Here is a 22931-nt window from a genome sequence, read left to right as displayed (position 1 = left end):
TGTTATATTTTTAAAAAAAAATGAAATGTATAATTTTCAATTTAAAAATTATTTATAAAAGCTAGAGAAGCTTGAGTGATGATCTGTAGAGTTGTAGTTAAGCAAAAAGTATAACTGAAAGGAGCAAAATCTTTCTTAACTTGAGTGAATTTTAGGTCCTCCAAAAGTGGAAGGATATTGAGGAGAGAGAATATTTATCATAAATTTGAACTTGAATACACATTTATTTAATGTGATTTAATTATTACGAAAGTGAAAAATGTAATTTTACATTTTCCTTTCATTAAAGTTTATTCTCTTATCCAATCAAATACAAAACATTCTAAAATTATTTTCTTCCTCCTCCTTCCATTTCTCTCTCGTTTATTAAATTATCTTCTCTCCTTTTCTCTCCGTTGAATGAAACGGATACAGATGGTTATTATTAACATTTGGAAACACTTGTGCTTGTGTTTGTGTAGAAAGTAGAAACCTTATATTATAAGAACTTAAAATCTAACAAAACTATTATAACATAATATTAAAAGACATAACAAATATGTATAGTAGATAGCATTTGTGCTTTAATATAATATTTCAGATATGATATACTCAAACAAAAACAAAAAATGATTTGAACGTTGATTTAGTAATCAAGACCCAACAGTTTGATATAAAAAAAAGATTCAACAGTTTGATACGTGGTAATTATATTTTTTGAAAGACTTTTTGACATTATTTTTTCTTGATATTAAGGTAATTAACAATCAATTACTTTTTTCCTAAAACAAAGCGATCAATTACTTTCTTTAAATTTCTTCAGAATCACTGTTTGTAAACTAAAAAATATGTCTGCATAAAAAAACAAAAATATTAATCAAAATTAAAATGGCACAGGGAAATTTAATTATCCAAAAGATCTGTTAGAATGAAGTTATTCACACTTTAGTCATATAAAACATTTTTTTTTAAATAGTCCTGCTTTTTTCGTATTTTATTTATGGTAGACATTGAATTACTAATTGAAATTCATATAAACAGAAAACCTAATTCTCACATTAAAAATAGTTTATAAAGTATCACTCTACCGTATAAACCTATTTTGTAAGAATAACTTATATTGAATATTAATAATAAATTCTATCCATCGGACCACCTTAATTTATATACATGCAAGTTGCAACAACTGTGAGAGTGGTGGATTGGGAAAACCAAATACGTTAGGCCTCTAAATGAAGACATTTTCTTTGGAAGGAATTGTTTTGATAACTACAACAACTTAGAATCAGTATCTGTGACTTTATCATGCCTGTAATGCATTAATTAAGATTTTTAGTTAACTTAAAATCACTCCAAGGTCCTGGCTCTACTTTCAAGAATTTATTTTATGTTGTGAAGACTTTTGTACTCGCTCCTTCTCAAATTATAAATAAAAAGACATTTTTTATTCTATTTAGTTATGTTGTTACAAAATTATATTTATAGAATTTATTGAGTTTCAATAACAAAAAAGAAAAATAAAAGAATTTATCGAGTTTACATTTTTCAAAACATGTTTTTTGACTAAAAAATATAATAGTATTTATTCATTTAAATTGTAAAAACTATAATAATTAATAACAATACAATTTAAGTTGCTAAAAAAATAAATTTATAATATCTAAATTAATATTATAAAACAAAAAAATATTTAAAAAAATGACATTTTACAAATAAGATAAAATTGATGTTTCTAAAGTCAAAAAATAAACTAAAATTGACGTTAAAATAATTAAAATAACACAATAATAAGGCGGAAAACAAAATAAATGTCGAACACAAATAACAAAACAAATTAAAATATAAAAAACAAATTATGTATGCAAGAAAATCAATTGATAAAAAAAGTAATTTAGAGACATATTTTGGGTCAAAAATTGACTCTAAATTATAAAAAAATAAAAAATATAAACTTTTAATCTTTTCCAAAACTTGATAATGCCACTTCCCATGGAAAACGGGAAAGTTCCAATCATTCACTCCATCGAGAAGAACAAAAGTCATACGACAATTATTTTGTTTTGGTTTTCAAATATTCAATTTGTTTATGTTAAATATCATTAAAATATTTTTTAAAACACAATTGATTTTTTTGGTAAATTTTAAAACTTAGTTGATTTTTTAATAAGTGTAAATTATTATTATTTTTCTTATAATTTAAGACCGATGGAGTATGTGTCATACACAAGGATTTAATTCAAAATAAATAATTACTTCATTAAATGTTTGCACAAATATCCTTATAATAAATAGTGTAATTAAAGTCAATACATAGTTTTGCACAAATATCCGCACCTAGAGGTATCCATCCAAATTCGTTTGGTTTGAGCGGGAAAAATCTGCTTTGATTGAATGCGGGTGCAAAATTTTCTCGAAATTAAAATTTGGAGCAGAGACGGGTTTGGGGTGGTGATATCTAGAGCCGTCAAAAAAGCCCCCAACTACAAGGCCCCCTTACTTTTTTTGTTTTATTATTAGGCCCCCTATCAACATAATTTTTTAAGGGGCCCTTAATTTAGGCTCATTATTTAATGGGGCCTAAGTAAGGGGGCTCTAAGGGCCCATAAGCCCCCAATATTTTGTTAATTTTAAAATTTTTTTCTTGAAAAAAAAAATTATTAAAAAAAAGTGAAAATTTTTTATCGAAAAATAAATGGGAAATTTTTTATCGAAAAAAAATCGAACATTTTTTATCCCAAAAAAGTCGGACATTTTTTATCGAAAAAAATCGGAAACTTTTTATCGAAAAAAATCAAAAATTTTTTATCGAAAAAAGTCAGAAATTTTTTATCGGAAATTTTTATCGAAAAAAATCGAACATTTTTTATCGAAAAAATCGGAATATTTTATAGAAAAAAATTAAAAAAAAAATTATCAGTGAAAAAATTGAAAAACTTTATTTCTCAAAAAAGAAAGTTGATTCTTTTTTAAAAAAAGTGGGCCTAGGGGCCTCCTAAGCCCACAAATTTTTAGGGGGCTTTTAATTTAGGGGGCCTTGTTTTTGGAGGCCTTTTAAATTACTAATTTTTTTGGCCCCTTCAAAATGTGGGCTGGGGCCAATAATTAGGGGGCTTGTCAAATTGACAGCTCTAGTGATATCCACCCGCAACCGAACCCACCCCACAAATAATATTATTGTAATTTTTAAATACTATACTTAATATTTTTTAAAATATTAAAAATTATAATCTTATTTCTATAGAAAATATTTTTTATTTTATAATTGTCTAATAAAAATTATTTTATTATATTAATTATAATAGATATGATTTTTAAATTTATAATTTTATATATATATGAATGGGTGCGGTGCGAGCAGGAAAACTCAAACCCTGTTGCGGACGAGAATGAAGGTCTAAATTCTACATCCGTTATAAAACAGGGGCATGTGCGGATTTTTTTCAATTATTCAGATGCGGGGGTAGAGAAGGCAAATTCCGACTCTGTCCCATTGTTATGCCTAATCAATAGAGTGATGTCTATTAAGTAGAGACTTTACCTATGTTATCATTTAGATTTAGGAAAAATAATTTTTTTTAATTTAAAATTAAATTGAGAGATAAGTGAAATGTGATTAATAATTATATTAAACATTCTAAAAAAAATAAGGTTCAAATTCGAGTTCTTAAATTCTAATTGATTCTTGAATAAATTTTATTAATCATTTGATTCCAACTGTTTTTGATTAGTATATTAGTTGTTTGGTATATTGGATTGTCTTTTATAAATATTTCCTTTATTGATGTGATTTGTTCTATATAAATTAAAAGATATGTGAAGTGTCTCTTTCTCCTAATAAGAATTAATCCTCACATAAAGAATCTTTTGATCGAGCGTGAATATATTAATTAATGCTCATTAAAACTTGAGATATGCCAAAATTTGAGCGTGACATGTCTTTTATTTTTTCTAAGATTCTATTCACAAAAAAGTTTATATAAACCATTCTTTCAAACCAAACCATTCATCCTTGGAAAAACTCTAAACTCCTCTCTCTAACTCACTTTGTTTTGTACTTTTTACATCTTTTTCTTCATCATGTCTAACAATGTTGTCAATCCTCTTCTCCATCTCAGGTTAGAATCAGATTGCCCTCTACAATAACAAGGATTAATTACAATTGCTATAAAATAAGCTAGTATTTTATCTTTGTTACTTTTTGTTAATTCATTACTTTTTGAAAGCAGGAGAAAAATTAAAAACTAAAAAAAAAGGATTAATTTTTTTTATTAATCCAATTTCAATTTTAAAATGTAACAAAAAATCAATTCAATTTTCAAATAAATCTTTCTTTTTTGTAGTTTTGGTTTGCATATATGTCCTTCATGTGATTAGTGTTTGGTTTGACAATTGTGTTCGCATCACGATTTTTGATACTGCAAAGGTCCTTCTTTAGGTAATTAGGATTTTAAATAGTTCTCGGGGTGATTATTTCATTTGCTTTATGATTTTTAACATCGTAGAGAATCACAATTAAATATGATTGATTTGATCTCAATTATGGTTTTAAATTGCATTCTCCAATTGCAAATGTCACTATTAAATATAGAATTTGAAGTATCCGCAACAACATTGCAACTGCAATTTATGCTACATTTGTTAGAAATAGTTATATAGATGTTATGATTGTTTTAAGGTAGTTAAATGTTAACCGTGATCAAGTGGAAATTGATTATATCATTTACTTTAATTTAGAAACACTTATATAAAGGTGTATTCTATCTTAATTGAAATGTATCATATTATTTATATTATCAAATTCAAATTCAATTATGCTTCTCAATAGTATTAGCTACATTTTCTCGCAATATAAAGACTTGTGGCATAACTACGACTGCAATTTAAAACTGTTAGCATGTGATTATTTAATTTCCTATATTTTATTTGTATATTAAGTATTTATCCAATGATGCAGAAAACGATCCTATACAGCAGTAGCAGAAAGTTTAAGGTCGCAAGTGGCAAAAACAGATGTGGAGGTAGTGAAGGCTAATAATGTGAGTGAATCAAGTTCAGTGGCAAAAAAAGAAGGAACGGTATTTTGGATGAGACATCCTAAGACTGGAAACTGGATTCCAGAAAATCACTTTGAAGAGGTTGATGCTGCAGACCTCAGAAATAAGATGCTGCCAAAAAGATCACAAAACCATTGAAACAATTTATAAGAAAAATGCATCGAAATGGATTTGAAATCCATGTGTATGAACAAGTGCTGCTACACTAAATATCTTAAGTAATTTCTCGGACAAACAATATATATTATTAGCTTTAAAAATGTCACTCTGACAAACGGTCAATAGAGATCGAATAGACTCCCATAAAATGACAAATCAAAAATATCACTTTAAAATTTGTTTTTAGGCTTCAATATGTAATGATTCGGTTGTGTGAGAACCTACAAATGATTTTGCTGAAGTTTGGATTGTTTTACCCTTCAAAAGTGCTTTCCCAGAAACTTAAATAGAAACTTGGAGGATCATGCGATCCCTCTATGTATTGGTCTATAGAATCTTGCAAATTGATACTAGTAAGGATGATAACAATTAATGCTTGCATAAATCCTAACTTGTTTCTCTTTTCTTACATTTTCTGAAGATACCTAATTTCACATGGATGTTTAATATTATATGCAGCACCAAAGTATAGTTGGCTCAACCAATGCCACTCAAACACGAATCGAAACTTTATTTTGGACTATTTTAAATTTTTAAATAAATTTTAGTTAAAAAATAAACTTACTAAGTGAATATTTATATTTGAATTGCTTTTCAAAAGTAAGTTTACATGAAATGAAATGCGAAGCGCACACAAATTATACTATAGCGAGATGTCTGCATTGTAAAAAATCTGGTGGAAGGGGTTAGTTCCACATCCGACAAACCACAATTCGAACATCTATCGAAAGAGGAATTCTCATCTAGTGTTCAACTGTATCTCGAACAAAATTGTCTCTTATATGAGAATACATGGGGAAAAAACCAAAAATGAATGCATGGTAATAGTGAACACCAAAAAACCAAAGGGAATGCAATATATGGGTTGAACTTGCAGCCCTTGAATTTCTTAGAAACTTAGCCCAACAAATACAATAGTTGAAGTTGCCAATACACATGTATTACAAAATTGTTTCATAAGACACTCTCTTGAACTGAGACCGACCTTTTAAAAAAATCAGAAGAAAATTATATGCGGATGATTATAAGTATAGCTGGATGAGCTCATCACTTACAACTGATGGAGTAAGAACACCTAAATCTGTGAAAAGCAAAGTCAGATATTGAGGAGGAGTATAATCCCGAGCAGAGCATTCAACCTCAACCTTGGATGGAATAGGTACACCAAAATCAACTGGACGTAGGGCAGGCGCCAAATCCTTTTGGTCTAGAGGGTAATGACGAGCAAACTGCAGAGTAACACCAACAGACCATGTAATTATACCTCTGATCGAAAGTGTGTTCGATGTCCGACATGTGTCGGCATTGGACACTGACACAACACCAACACATGCGATTACATTCAATTAATTAATTTTCTAAAATTATTATTAATGTTGACGTGTCAGTGTTACTGTCGTCTCCAGTATCTGGGTTGGTGTTTCATAGAATTATACACGATTCATTCCTAATTAATATAATACTTAACGCAGACATTCTAAAGTAACAAAAGAAGTATTAGATTGATAACAGTAAGTAGCAAATAGTGAAATGCACCTTGTAGCTTTCAGCAGCGACATAAACTGGCTTATTCATACTATTTGCAACCAAAGCAATTTGGTATGTCCCCATCATGTTGATTATACCACCACTTTCAACAACTCCATCGGCCCCCACAAGTACCATGTTCACCTCATCCATAGTATAAGCCACTGCAGAGTCTATCACAAGTTTCACAGGAACATCAAGCTTGGCCAGTTCATTGGACAGTCTTAAACCTGATCGGTCTGGTCTCCCCTCTACAAATTTAGGAAAAACATTTACGAAGTTTGAATTTCAAATTGGTAAGAACGAAAATGTAAGAATTTAAGAAAATATATCTTATAACATGTGATAGTATGTTAAATTATCTAAGTTTATCTTGTACCATGAGTTTCTTATCTTCAAATATATTACACAATATCTCCTATGCACAGTCCTTATCATGATTTGTCTCCTGATTTTCTCATTTATTTAGGATTAAGAATCTTGTATCCCTATAAATAGTGGCTTACTGTTTAATCTTTTGTATCAAGTTTATTATACCATATTACATCATAGTCATATTTCTTCTTCATCTTTTATCTAAAACTCGTATCTTCAACAGAAAATAACAAAGAGACAGATTCTCCCTTGAGAGGAGACCATGAGATGTTAAAGAAATTAAAGTAACAGAAAACTTAAAACACAATCAAATTAACAGGCCAATAGAATTAAAAATAGAGCTCCCATTTTCCTCTACAAAGGTTTTAAGCATTGGAAAGAAAATTCTTATGTTACTATCTTGAGAAAATAGGTCAATGACCACGAAATTATGATGGCGGCATGAAAAGGTCTTGATTTTTGGCTTGAAACTAATGTTAGGCGATTAATGGGAGCTCAAAATGAAAGAGATCACCATTAAGGAGCTTCATCCCACATCTTGATACAAAGTCATAAGACATTAAGGTTTTGTCAGGGAGTTAAAAGGGAAGGGATGGGAGGGGTTTGAGGGGAAAGGGAAAGGGAAAAGGAAAAGGAAAGAAAAGGGGGGATCTCGAAGGCTTTGAAAAATTTGTCAAATCCTTTCTATCTATTTATAATAATGCTCAGAAAAAAAAAAATATATTAGTCACTAGTCTTTCCCTCCCCTCCTCCAAAAACACTCTCCCAAACTAGGTGACATCTCTCCTCTCCTTCCCCATAGCCCTCTCCTTCCTTCCCCATCTAACTCTATAAAAAAAGCCTAAATATGAATCTAGTATTCTAGTTACTTGTATAGTTGTATTTGTAACAGGAAATTACCATTGGAATCCTAATTTCCCGTCACAGTATTATCCTCAATTAACCCAATCCTAACAAACAGTAAATTTCATCGCACTAACTGCATGTTTGGATTACAAGCAAACTGAAGTTCCTCCACAGACTCATTTAAAACAATCACATTGGCTAATATTTGAACATGATATTGAGTCTCAGACTACAGTTTTTGTAGAAATATTGATGATCAAACCACCATTATTAAGCCATTATCAAAACTGGGTATGAATGTGAACCAGTCATTTTGGGACATATCCTAATGCGCAAACATGTACTCAAGAGTTTAAACAGGGAGAGATAGAGAGAGAAAAAAGTACCTGTGCAGAAGACCCGAAAGCGTTTCTTATTATGTGCAGCCAGTTTAAGAACTTCAAAGACAACTCTAGAAAAACCATGAACCAAAATGGTACAGCCATCAAATATAAAATCTTGACTAAGCATTGCAATAATCTTGCGAGCCTGCAAAAAATATAGGAATAATCAATTCAGGCACAAACAAGAGTAAGAAAGAGTTAACTAACATCACAACCAACTAACACACAGCAAACCTTGTAGGAGATTTCTCCAAACTTGTCAGCACGCTCAATCAAACGAGATTTCGCAGAATGGAAGTCTTCAAATTCCAACGCAGAGGTTCTTGTCACATATCTCATAAACAGATCAGATGCTGCTGTCAATGAGATAGACGTTGTATCCCATGCCTGTCAATGTAAATGTTAGATTACACCCATACTCAACTTAAATTGATCACAAAACTCAACAATACAAATCTATAAAAGAAGTAAAAACTACCCCTTCCTAGTTTTCAACATTATTATTTATTATTCAAATCTCCTTTGGGGTATATTAAGTTGACTAAAAGGTTTATCAGACAAGTGCTTAAATGAAGCTATTTCTATAATCAAAACAAATACAAAATGTGGTTAAATTGTGGTTTTTATACCCTATCCTGAAAAGCTCATTGAAATAGAATATGACTATGTCATAGGTCAATTAACACCGGCACTCTATATTGAAGGCGTATCTGGTGTCTAATATGTGTCAGTGTCTGAAACATACATATGTGGTTACATTCAATATCTTCTAATTTCTTAAATTACTATTGGCTCCGTCTACGAGTCAGAATGGTCTTATGTTCATGTCAATGATTCATATGTCATAGATCTAACATAACATATGAAGCACTGACACTCCATATTGAAGACATGCCTAGTGTCTTAACACATGTCAATGTCCGACACATACATATGTGGTTACATTCAACACTTCTATTTTCTTAAATTATTATCAGTGTCTACGTGTCAGAATAGTTTGATGTTTGTCTCATTCAGTGCTCCATATGTAATGGGTCTAACATGACATATGAAGCACGAACCATGACACTCCATATTGAAGGTGTGTCAGGTGCCTAACATGTTTACACATACATATGTGGTTACATTCAATCCTTTTTATTTTCTTAAACTACAATTAGTGTCTACGTGCCAGTGTAAGAATGGTATGATGCTCGTGTCTATGTTAACTACGTTTGTGCTTCATATGTCATAGGATATTTCTAATTCTATAACCTCTCCCAAAAACTAGCCAAATTAGATAATTCCAAACAAACTATTCATAAACCGATCCAAACGAAACACTCTTAATGAATATAATCTTCATAGAATATCAATATTAGCTTTTAAGACGAAACAAAATTAAAAATTAAAAAATAAAAAATAAAAAAGAGAATGAAAAAGAGGAATACTTTAAGAGAATCAGATGCATTTTTTAATTCAATTTCGAGCTGCATCATAGTGGAGGCTTTACTAGAACTAATAACAGCGGCGAGAGCACGAATAGCGGCAACAGCCTCGGCCAAATCGGGATGATTACGCCATCGATTGAATTCATCGATAACGGAGAAATTGGATTCATTGTCAGGGTAAGTGTTGGTTGATGAAGATGGGATAGGGTTTGTTGCAGACTGAGCTTGAGCTAACCACTCGGAGCTGACGACGCCGAAGTGTGCTAGCCTGGTTTGGTAATATGCTGATATTTTCGGATTCTTCTCCATTGCACTACCTTCACCTTCCATTCGCTGATACTGATACTGATACTATCAAAATCCCTAATTTCTCTCTAATTTTCTTTTTTTTTTTTTTTTTTTTTTTTTCTTTTTAAATTCCAAATATAAATATTCAATTTCGTGTCAGACTTTCTTAACTTATATTAATGGGTCCCTCACTTACTTCAAATTTTAAAATACTCGCCAGTAATTTTTTTTCTGCGTTAATACTTAGTCCCTCCGTACAATTTTTTTTCTTTTTAAATTCCAAATATAAATATTCAATTTCGTGTCAGACTTTCTTAACTTATATTAATGGGTCCCTCACTTACTTCAAATTTTAAAATACTCGCCAGTAATTTTTTTTCTGCGTTAATACTTAGTCCCTCCGTACAAATGTTTCACTAAAGTATTACAAACTCATAAACTGTGACGCTAACCGCCACGTGTCCTCAAAGAGACTAAATTGCCTTATTTCAATCTAGTTATATGTCAAATAAAAAAAATTATTGCAAATCATTTTTCTATATGCAAGATATATTTTTAGCTTTTTTAATTTTTTTATTGAAATATCAAATAGAGGAAATGTATGTTAAAAATAAAATGTTTGATTAATTGGAATGTATTAAAAATATTTTTAAAATAAAATATGAATATTTGAACAAATTATCTTCCTCTCTCACTCACCGTTGATTATTGTTCCATTATTCCTCTCACTCTTATGTTGTTGAAAAAAATAAAAATAAAAATAATCTTAAAAGATATTTATGAAACAAAAATGTATTTTTTACAAAAATATTACAAAAAAGATAAATAAGCTACAAATAATGTAAGTGAGATACTTAAAATAACATCTTAAAAGAACTGCAACCCGTATAAAAAATTTGTTAACTAAACATATCTAATTTAATTCAACAAACTTTTAAACTAATTCAATAAGCTCTAACTTAATTATGTAATTCATCGGTGTTATCAAATAAACTAATTCATTGGTGTTATCAAACACATAATTTATAGGTACGTTTTTTTTAATTCAATTGAATGTTACAAAATTAAATTGAAATCAGTCTTATCAACGAGACACATAGTTAAAAGGTAAGTTTTTTTTAACTCAATTCAATGTTCCAAAATGAGTTATACCTAACAATGTATCATATCATGCATGAGTTTTGTATCATTGACCTTATGCCTTTAGAATTGATTCAATAAATTAAACAAACAAAATTTTAACACATAACAAACAAACAAATTCAAAAGTTTATTAAGTAACCACATTAATAACCATTACATTCACAACCTATGAAGTAAGTCTACCGATTCATAATGCAATTAACAACATTATCAAAAACCACATGACAACAAGATAATATTTCTGTTGCTTTTATTCTAACGTTGTTGCATCAATCTTGTTCATATTATTTATCAAAACTTCTCTCAATCGAGTTTGTTCTTCCATTACAACTTCAACCTTGTCTATAAATTTCAACATAAGTTCATTGTGTTCTTCCATAAACTTTGATTGTTGTTTTTGTGATATTACCAAATGATCAATCTTGGCTATAAGTTCACCATCATTTTTTAATACTTTATTTTTATTTCCAGCAACACAACACCTTTAGTAACAAATATGTCACGAGCTTCATCACACCATAGAAGATAAGAATAACATCCCTCTTTCTAAAATATAATAACTCAAATCATCTATGAAAGTAGAAACTATAATAGATGATAGAAATCATAACAGTGGAAGAATCAAAACAAAGCAATTTAAGTATTTTTTTAAGTAAAATTCTCCAAACCAACAAACAAATAAGTTAAAAAAATGCACATTTTGAACATGACCTTTCAAATCTGACAACCAAAGAAAGGTCGATATGGATTTGCATATGTCCTTAAAATCTTTATTGCAGTTTTTCTCCTTCATAGATGAAGTAAATTGAGAGCCACAACTCATCCTATTCATATATTTTTGCAAATATGGTTCTTTTTTATTAAAAAAAAAATAGGAACAAAGGTGGAAGAATACATCAACGGAGGAAGGAAATAAAATTGAGAAAGAAGATTTTGCAACTGACCTTCATGATCGAATGAGACGAACATGAAATTAGAACAAAAACGTTGTGGTTTGAGAGAATGCAAAAGATTTTAAACGAAGATGATTGTCTGGTTCTATTTTCTTTTTTACTGGGTATATAATTAAGTTAAAATATGTCCATTTAGTTCCAATATTATTGAGAACACGTGGCAATAGTCGGATATATATATATATATATATATCAAAAGTGAGAGTTAAGGTACCACTTCATGAGTTTGTAATCTTGTTATTCAAAAATTTCGATAGAGAAATTAATTTGATTAACAATGAAAAATATTAGGAACTATTTTAGAATTTTGACAAAATTAAATTGATACAACTTAACAAAGTTAGTGACCAAATTAAATGTTTATTTATTGGTTATTTAATTCTTTGGATGTGTCCTTAGTTGATTAGTATAATAACTCAAAGCATTAGGTTTATGGGTCATTATCATTATATATCCAATATAGCCTCCATTCCTGGTCAATGTAGGACTAACCACTCATAATTGAGTTCCAACAATTGGCTAAACAAGGATTCATAAGAGACTTAGACACCACATCTCAACTCAAAACCTTAAGGCATTAGATTTATAGGTCATTCTCCTTATATATCCAATATAGCTTCTATTCTTGATCAATGTGGGACTAACTACTCATAATTGAATTCCAACGATATATATATTGTATTTTATAAGAAATATTTAGAGGAAAGAGACGTTGTTTTGATATAGAAAACTTCAAAACTCAACGCAAGTGTTTTTTCATTTATAAAAAGTTTACTTTTACTTCCCTCTAATCATATTAGTGGGATTCAAATTGGCTAGTCCATATCTAATGTTTGTGTTTTTTGATTTATAGACGAAATGATACTCATCACTAATGTAGAAGTGAGGATCACGAATTCAAACTCGGGTCATCCTAGAAAATGTTTAACCAAATGTACGTGTAAAAAAAAATTACTAGTAACTTATTTACAAACTGTGAATTAATGTTGGGAACTATTAAACTAACACTTCTTTAATGGAAGGACTTGATTGAAAAAACACACAAAACCTCTTTTGATCTATTTAATGGAAGGACTTATCTATTTAACTGACTTTTTTTAATTTAAAAACTTATTTAAAAATTCTCAAATAATTGAAAGCAATAAAATAGTTATTACAACTTCTTTAATTTAAAAATTTATTTAAAAAATTCTCAAATAATATAAAAAGGGTCAAATTTAACAAAGATACAAGAAATGCAATTACTCATCCACGCAATGTTCACTCATGTTTAAAAATACTACCGAATTGAAATATCCGATAGTACGAATTGGAAAACCAAAGAGTTTCTCACCGCCAAATTGTGATTTCTGGATTTCACCGTGTTTTGGAGTGGGGGGATAAGCATCCTCCTACAAGAAAAATAATTTATTTTGTGACTATTATCCCCCTTTTATTCATTATTCTTTAAACACGATCGTTTTGCTTTATTCGATTAACATAGGAGAAGAAAAAAGCTATAATGAATGACCAAAAATTAAAAAGGCTATAATGAAAATAAAGTGTGTACGCTAGTAAGAAACAAAATCATTTTTCTGTGTGAATAACAACTCGTTTAATTTGATATTAACAAAGCATTTTAAGGTAATTATCGCCAAACACAGGACTTAAATTGTGGTGGAAGATCACTAACAAAAACAAATATCCCAATCCCGAACACAGAATCCAACTCTTTGTTTAATTCCAGCCCATCTTAATCCTCCCATTGACAACTTAATTGGTTACAAATGATAATACAAATGAGTAAAAAAAGAATATGTAAGCTAAATTGGAACAACAACAAAAAAAAACTCAAAAATAATATAGGAAGAAAACTAAATTGCAGAACTGCTTCTACCTGCCATAAAAAGCTATGACTTGTGACAAACCACAGCAGTGCAGGATAAATCACTGTCTATACTCCACAAATTCAACTCTTTGAGCCGTTTCTGAATTGAATCCGGCGCCACCTCGGTTGACCAATATACCAACTTTGCATCCCCTAGAGAAGATTTACCAACACCATCTGACCCAATCCTCATGCCAAAAGAAGTCTCATCAACTCTTCTAATACTTGCACCATTATGTTCCAATAATTTTGTTATAATATTCACAAAATTTAGGCTACTATGGGTTGAAGAGTCTTTTCTCCCCAAAGAGTCTGCCATGGCTACAATTTTTGACACGAAACCATTAGTCCATATTTTCTCACTAGACAATGAGCTTTTAGCATAAAAGAGGTCCAAGTTATTTGCAACACAGAAGTCGTCATTGGTAACTCCAGACTCGAGCAATATGTCTGAAGTGAGAAGCATGCTCCCATCCAAAACCCATGTGTTATACTTATTTTCGATAAACTTCTTAATTACATATGCCTTTGCAACAATACCCTTGATGCTCTCGAAACTCGAACTTTGTGAACTCAATTTATTCATTCTGATACTACTTACAAATTGGTCTACATCGATTACAGGATGACCCCTTCTTGCCAGATCAAATAAGGAGTCCGATGGAGGGCCCATAAGTATATAATTCCTTATATTTAGCCTTTCAAAGTGGCATAGTAAGTTTCTTACTACAGCATCTGATACCCCAAAAAGATTTACTAAGAAGATAGTATCTTGTTTTTGAAGAGAGTGAAGCAAAGCTCCAAGTTCTTTGATATTCCTCACTAACCTTCCCGGAAATACTTCACTGAAACAAAAATCAAACCATTTTAAACTACCCAATGGCTGCATTTCCAAAATATTGAAGTCTAGTGATCTTTCTTCTAGTAACTGAGAATCAGGTCCAGCAGTTTTCCCGTAGTTTACTCCAGCATCTCTGTGAGAGACACTTAACGCTCTCTCGTGTAAAAAATTTGCGTAGATATTAAAGTAACCATGGGATTGAATAAACTTGATGAACCAAGGGGTCCATATTCTCTCCCCCATCTTCTTATACCATCCTGTAGTCACCTGTACAGTTTTTCAGAGGTAAAATTAGGAATTAACCGAACTGCTGATGTGTACGTGAGAATTGAATAAGAGTGAAGAACAAGACAGATTTTTTCTTTGTTAAATTTTATTACCATCCCCTCAAGAAATGGTTTAATGCCCTTTGCCTTGTTTTTGTCATACCACAACCTGAACTCTTTCCATGGTTTTGGAAAGAGAATTTGCCCCCATGTACCAACCAACTGGTATAAGAAAAGCCGTGTCTGGTCATCCAACTGCAATTTGTTGCCATGTTTACCTGCAACCAGATTTTAATTTTATCATATCAATAAACTGTACACAAAAGCAGAGTACAAATAACACATACATGAAAATAACACATCAAAGGGAGTTAAACTTGGTGCCACTTTTGTCTCCCAGTTCCAACCAGAACAGAACTCAAACATAACATCATTATTCAGAATTGATGGACAGATTCACAAGATACATTCACAACTAAGCACAAGGAAAACATAAGTTACATAATAAGTATGAAAGTGATAGACATATTAACAAACCAGAAGGATCAAAATTAGTATAGACTGAAAGATGGTTGAATTGGGTTCCCTTTGTTGGAGCTGGATTCAGCTAAGTAGGGCTAAGTTTCAGCTCATTAGAGTTAGGTCATTTAGAAAACATAACAAGGTCCACTACTACGATCTGGACCGCAACATGGTTAACTTACAACATGATTTTTCATGTTTCCACGACTGCAACGCAACTTCAATTGAGACCGTATCAATGGCATATTACTTCATTCTCTACAATACTAAGGATCGCAACCAAAACTCTACTTTGCTTATAACTATAAATCACACTGTAATTAACAACTCCAACTATTGCAACAAGTCCACTACATTTTGAAACAAAGTATAATAAAATGGTACCTGGAACAAACCTTGCTCGTTGCAACGTAGCACCAAAAATGGAAGGACTATAATTGGAACCATTGTAATAAAAATTGACAATCAATGTCTTAACGAATTCATAGTAAAGCGGCGAAACCTCCAAATCATCCTCGACCACAAAAGCAAACTCATCATCCGAAGCAGGCCACCATGCTTCCAACCACTGTGCCTGCAACCCCACATTCCCAGTTCTGTAATGCACCACCTTTTCCCCAAATTTCCAATAAAATCCATCAACAAACTCCAAAATCCGATGCGATTCGAGGAGCTTCGAATCAACAGAGGAATCGTCGGGAGGGAGAAAATGGTCAATGTAGACGTGGAGATGGACGGTGTCGCCGAGGTAATCAGCGGCGGAGAGGGAGCGGAGGCAGCGGGAGAGAGAATCGAGGCGATTGAAAGCAAGGAGTTTGATTAGGAAAGTGAAATTGGGGGAAATGGAATGAGTTTGAATTTGAAAAGGGGTACGGAGAGTGAAATTAGGGTTAGAATCGGTGAGTGAAGAAGGGAGAGAGGTGTGGTGGTAAGTGTAGAAGATGAATGCAGCGAGGGTGATGAGAATCAATGGGAGGAAGTGTCTTTTGGGTCCCACCATTGGTTAGTGAAGATTTGTGCGTATTACATAACATTGCTTGCTTGCTTGCTGGTTAGGGTTCTTCACAAGAATCAGGACATGGACATGGATCTCATCTCACTGGAACCTTCAAAACGACAATGTTGCCACGTCAACACTGGTTAAATAGTTTGTAATTTAAACAAACTATTTTTGTACAATTAGTTTGAAAGTTTAGTGAGAGCATGAGTCATATAACATTTATACGCTAATACTCTGAATAAAGTTGTATTTTGTGTTATTATTTCTTCTTCTACTTTCTATAGTAATGTAACGTATTCTCAAATTAAGAGGTGTGATATTTTTTGTATCAGTATCAAAAAATAAGTTTTATGAATAAGAAACATAACAAATATTTCATATAAGGTATCACTTATCACAAAAAACTAATATTATGTTTTTATTTTTAAATAATATTAAATTTTAAGAATATAACTGTCGATAAACTATTTTATAATATAAGAAACATATAACTGCTGTATAAAAAATAACTATTGAAAAATCAACATTTTAAAAGATTTTTGTTTTGACAAAATTAGGAGTGGTTTTTTTCTTTTTTTTTTGTTAAAGTTTTTTTAGTTAAGAATTGAGAAAATGAAGTGATTTTTAAAAGTTAGGAATTGAAAATTTACTATTTCTTTTGAAAAAAATGATATAAAATATATTTGTCAAAATAAAATAGACTACGTCAAATATCTATCATCGATAAATATTAAAAAATATAAAATAAATATTTATAACTAGTACATGAAAAAATAAATAACAAATATCTTTTAGTTAGATATTTGTCATTAATAAATATTAAAAAAATGCAAAAATATATATTTATAATTGATACATAAAAACACGAGACAAATATTTGTAAGGGATATGCATAAAAAAATCACAAGATAAATATTTATAATTGAAAAATATTAAAAAATAATAAGACAAATATTTTTGTTATAACATACAAAAACAAATGACAAATATTTTTTATTAGTAAATATATAAAAACAGATATTTATTGTTGATATATAAAATAAAATTATAAAAAAACACATAACAAATATTTTTTATTAATAAATATAAAAAAACAGATATTTATTGTTGATATATAAAATAAAATTATTTTTATATAAAATTTTAAACGAGACACTTATAAAATACTAACAACACATCACATGTGCTCTCTTATGGGCTTCTTGCTAATTGTACACTTAAAAAATAGAGAGAAAAAAGGCAATGCACCATCAATGCAAACTAAGAAATAGTTTGTTTAATAAAACAGTTACAATAATATGCATACATCACAAGATAATTGTTTATTATTGAGGACGGTGTAAATTTACATCGTTATTGCATAACCAATATACAAAAAATTAATCACACAAAAAATATGAATCATGTAGATTTTAAATATCTTGCTTCAATTGGGAGTTACTAACATGACAACTCAATATGTGAGGTATCACTCGTTTTGTTTATTTATTTTTATATACTAAATAAATTTTAATATTTTTTTAGATGACTTATTTCAACAACAAAATTTTAATTATGCAGATAATATATATATACAAATTTAAACAAACATTTTTTTAACGTTACTTTTAATTAGAACGTAAATATAATTACAAATTACTATACAAGAATAATAGAATTTTTGAAGATAGTGCTTGACCAAAAATAGTACATCGCGAAGGACTCTAATATACATAAATGAAGACTCACAATAGGTAAACATGTATATTTTTTTTTTTCCATTTGCTAATTTTTGTTGTTAGAAATAATATCAGTGGAGTGTTGGTTCAAAGGAAAGAAAATTAATAAGTCTAGGGGAACGATATTTTAAAAAAAAAATCAGAAAAATTAAATTTATTTTCGTCAATTAGATAATATAAAGAAATGATAGAATCAACCACCCACTACCATTTTGTGAAGTAGTTTTCATAGTCTTTATTATCCAATAATCAAATATAGGCTTAGTATTAAAAGAAATTGTAGATTTATAAACTGCACCAATTTTTCTTTAAATTCAGAAGCCATAAAAAAGAGTATTAGGTACAGAAGAAGATTACAGGTATAGATGTGAAATTTGATTTTTTGTTACACGTAAAAAGATGTGATATTTTTAACTGGGCATGTATATACTATGCCCATAATTATAAAAACTAATGACTCGAATTAAATAAAATTAAAATGGACAACAAAATATTTTCGGGAGTTTAATGTTGCTATATTTTTAAGTTTGGAATAGAATTCAAAATCTCTAATTAAATTCATAAAAAAAGAATATCTAATTAAACTTAAAAAGACTCATTCAACTATATTTTATAATTAAATTTCAAGAGTCTTTATTAGGTGAAATGTTATAGTTAAAGTCATCTTTCACTATTTTTGTTTTAAAAAAACTCATTGAATTCAAGTATGAGTTGTAGTTTGCATTGATTATAAATAAATTAAGTGTTAATATATATAAAATAGGTGTTCTGTATACACAATGTTTAATATTTTGGATTGAAATACGATCTAAAATTTTTTTGGTCATAAAGTGTTTGATTTATTATTGCTTATGAATTCCTCAATAAATGACATCAAAGTTTTGATTTGATTTAGTTGAAGAGTTTAAATGGATCTCACTGTATTGATCTTTGTATTGAAATTATTCTTGATATTGTAGTTTAGAGACGTGTCTTGTTGGTTGTAATATAGAACATAGAACATTCACACTTTAATAATAGATTGTTGGGTTAAATATTAGAAATTAGTCGAATATTGATTTGTTGGGTTCAAATATTAGTAATTAGTCGAATATTGATTATAAATAAATTAAAAATTAAATATATAAAAGAGATAACTTATATATTAATTATTTTAAAGTTTTTGAAGAAGTTGCAGCATACCAGTCTTTTGTGGTCACGAAATATTCTCAAACTCTTCGAGAGATAACTCATAATATAGAAGTTTAAATGGTCAAACTATTTACAGTGGTATTTTTTTTTTAATATAGCTTTTTATTTTTCTCAAGATTTTTTATTAAAACACACTAGATACAAATGAAGTGGTTTCTGGGCACTACATAAAGGTCCTGTAAAAAGAGGTACTATACAAAAAAGTACTACTTTAATAGCTTAATTCAAAAGTGCTTTAGATCGACCAGAAGGATCACTTGCAACCCATGTGGCCAAAACAACCAACTTCTGTAGCTGCTTGTAATTTGCTAACTGTTCTGGAACAAAACATAATACTATATAGCCTTCTAACTTATTATAAAATATAAGATCAAATATATTTTTAATTTTTAGAATTTTTATTTTTATTTTTAGTTCTTACTATATTATTCAACAACAGTTTTATTTTATAATTTTTAAATTTTTGTAGAAAATATTTTTCAATATTTAAAATTTATTCACAAAAATTTAAAAATATTTACGAATTGATTTAACAACAATGATTGAAATTGTCAATAAAAAATATTATCGAGAATAAAAATCGAAGAAAAAATTATAAAATTTTACAATGATTAAAACCATATTTAATCTTATAATACAAGTGAAATCATTTTTCAACTAAAAAGCTGTAGAGACATTTTATAAACAAATTCATTTTGAGATTGGATAGTAGATTCATATCATGGTTAGATAACAAGCACCACAAGCCATTTACAAAGCTTAAACTAGAATCTGGGCTTAGCAACACATTTGGTCCAGCAAAATTAAAGGGCTAGCTTCCTCAAGATTCAATCATTGTTGTGCACTCTTTTGCTTCCAAAATACTTACATTTTACTTTTCATAAGGCTATAAGCTACAACAACTCCCATAATTAGAGAAAGATCAATATTTGGCTCCACCACCATTGTGAAAACATCATCTCCTAAATCAACTCCACAAGATGACTTCTTTCTCCTTAGCTGCTCATAGAAAATACAAAAATTACATTTAGTTAAAACATTTATATTATGATATTAATTTCATACACTTTTGATCTAAAGTTTTACAGGATCAACAAACCACAACCACTTATATGTGTAATTTTAGAAATAATTATGATTAAAGTCAAATATTTTTAATGATCTAATAATTATAATTTATTGATAATGTAAAAAACTTGTATATTACTGACATTGTATATAAATTAAATCTGTTACAAACTTTAGTAAACTTTGCTAACAAAGATGTTTTGAAATCTTACCTCTGCAACTATGACTCCAAACTTGTCGGATATTTTGTAAGCTGACTTGCAAGTGCTACTTTCTATTTTATAATTATATGGTTGATTTTTGTCCAAACCAAGTTCAACTTCATAAGTTGAATCCCATCTAGAGATGCTATAATTTTTACAAACTCTAAAGCATGGTCCCTTTTGGTCATTATTCCTTGTGGCAGGAAGTTTGTAACCCTCCCAAAACCTTGACAACTTATATTGCTGCACACACAAACATACACACATTAAATTTGATTTTTTATTTATTTAAAAGAGCAAAAAATATTATAAAGTTGCATCACAATTTTTTATACTACAAAAAATTACAGTTAAATACGACAAATATAGTCATAGTTGTAGTGATGATTAAGTCGTATAGACAAAAAAAATATGTTGGGCCACAATTCTAATCGTGGACAAACTTTGTGAATTTGTAAGATATTGACGTTTAATGTAAAAATAAAAAGTTATAAAATTTGGTTTACCTTTTTAAGTATAGTAAACAAAACCATGCCTCTTTGATCCATGAGATGGACTTCATTTCTATGGCTACAATTGTAGTTATCAACTCTATATGCAATTTGACCATTGGAATCAAAGACAGTACATCCCTTTCCATTCAATACTAGAGATTTCATCCATAGGGTGAAAGTCTCTTGCTTTGAAGTGAAAATATTGCAAGTAGTAGAGGAAATTAGTGCTTGGGGGTGAACTTTTCCCATGGTTAAAATTTGTTTAGTCATATACAAAAATAAATGTGCTTTTATATAGTAATATTTGGGATAACCATAGCCACAAGAAAGTATTTAATCATATCATGATTGTTAGTCTTTTAAATGACAAAAGTCTACATTAATAATTATATTTATATATGTGGGAATTATTAGTGGTTGAGATGAAGCAAGAAAACAAAATAATTTAAACAAAACATGTATGATATAAATAACAATATCATGATCACTATTCTTTTGTCCTTCATATTGGATATAATATCTTGACATATTTATTATGTTGAAAGGCCAATATCTTGACATATTATTTGGAATTAACCAAAGTTCCACAAAGGCGCCGCAAGTAGTTTAATACTTATTCCATTCAACCTTATCAATATGGCCGGTGACTCCCCTTGTTGCATGATATTCAACAATATATTAATGTCGATGGATCTTATACCATTCAACTTTATTTTATTTATAGGATTTTTTTTTATAATTAAAATTGTACAACTTTTCTTGCAATAATCTAAATGGTTAACGCAATTCAGATACTTTTTTATTTATTATGTTTACAAGAAACATCAAGTGTTAAACTCATGAGAAAATGAATGAGATATATAATATAGTGGAAGCAACCATATATATTCTATCAAATTAGGCTAGTTCACCCCTATTTTTTTTGTTATGACATAGAAAAATACATAATTTTTATTGGATTGGTTACAACTAATTTATACAGGCAGTACATATATTAAACTTTAAAGTCATTCATCATCGACTTGATTTTATTAACCACAAATTCGTATGTAAATAACTACAATTTTTGAAAGTTCAAATTTATATTTTTAGAGTTGAACTTCTAAAAATTATGATTAATTACATATGATTTTGCAGTTTATGAAATTGTATTTATTAATGAGTTTTGACACTTGAATATAATTAATTAACACATATTTAAATTGTGTTAACTATTTAAAAAGTTATCACAAAAACTCTCTAAATTTGGTTGAAAATAAAAAAACATTTCTCTAATTTATATTTGTAGTTGCCGAATATAAAAGCTTCATTGGTGCATCCTTTAAATATTTTTCTATAAGGTTAATGTCATTTTGATGGAACGTTTTGGTTTTTGATTTGATAGAAAATTATGGTATCTTTTGATTCATAGTTGATCGCACTTATTAAAATAAATATTTGTTGCTGATGTTGATGTTATGTCATGTGGGGAAGAAATTCACTATTCTAGTGGCTGTGTAGTTCCAATGGAAATTATCTTAAACATGTCTTTATATACGTTTGTATTGTATTTAGGCTAAGTATAGTTACTTGCAAACGTAAGATCGAGTTTTCACTTTTAGCCTGATATTTTTTTACTACCGAT

At 29.3% G+C, this 22931-nt stretch overlaps 3 protein-coding genes across 3 annotated transcripts; all 3 read right to left on the bottom strand.

Moving 5' to 3' along the window:
• Positions 1-6020: 6020 nt before the first annotated feature.
• Positions 6021-10191, bottom strand: LOC101514410 (uncharacterized). Its single transcript, XM_004510506.4, has 5 exons — positions 9754-10191; positions 8558-8710; positions 8327-8468; positions 6729-6970; positions 6021-6421 (listed from the first exon to the last, which is right to left on the bottom strand). Exons 1-5 carry the CDS (start codon positions 10081-10083, stop codon positions 6215-6217), a joined length of 1074 nt encoding a protein of 357 aa, XP_004510563.1. The 5' UTR covers positions 10084-10191; the 3' UTR covers positions 6021-6214.
• A 3631-nt stretch (positions 10192-13822) lies between these two features.
• On the bottom strand, positions 13823-16827 carry LOC101514737 (uncharacterized). Its single transcript, XM_004510507.4, has 3 exons — positions 16018-16827; positions 15226-15389; positions 13823-15112 (listed from the first exon to the last, which is right to left on the bottom strand). Exons 1-3 carry the CDS (start codon positions 16631-16633, stop codon positions 14027-14029), a joined length of 1866 nt encoding a protein of 621 aa, XP_004510564.1. The 5' UTR covers positions 16634-16827; the 3' UTR covers positions 13823-14026.
• Positions 16828-20122: 3295 nt separating this feature from the next.
• LOC101515063 (protein LURP-one-related 11-like) lies at positions 20123-21629 on the bottom strand. Its single transcript, XM_004510508.4, has 3 exons — positions 21320-21629; positions 20823-21056; positions 20123-20541 (listed from the first exon to the last, which is right to left on the bottom strand). The coding sequence occupies exons 1-3, from the start codon at positions 21575-21577 to the stop codon at positions 20407-20409; spliced, it is 627 nt and encodes a 208-aa protein (XP_004510565.1). The 5' UTR covers positions 21578-21629; the 3' UTR covers positions 20123-20406.
• Between the last annotated feature and the right edge of the window lie 1302 nt (positions 21630-22931).

This window comes from Cicer arietinum, chromosome 7 (genome assembly GCF_000331145.2).
Source record: "Cicer arietinum cultivar CDC Frontier isolate Library 1 chromosome 7, Cicar.CDCFrontier_v2.0, whole genome shotgun sequence".
In the NCBI taxonomy this organism is placed as follows: domain Eukaryota; kingdom Viridiplantae; phylum Streptophyta; class Magnoliopsida; order Fabales; family Fabaceae; genus Cicer; species Cicer arietinum.
Note: the sequence above shows the minus strand (reverse complement) of the source record. Positions and strands in the feature narration are given on the sequence as shown.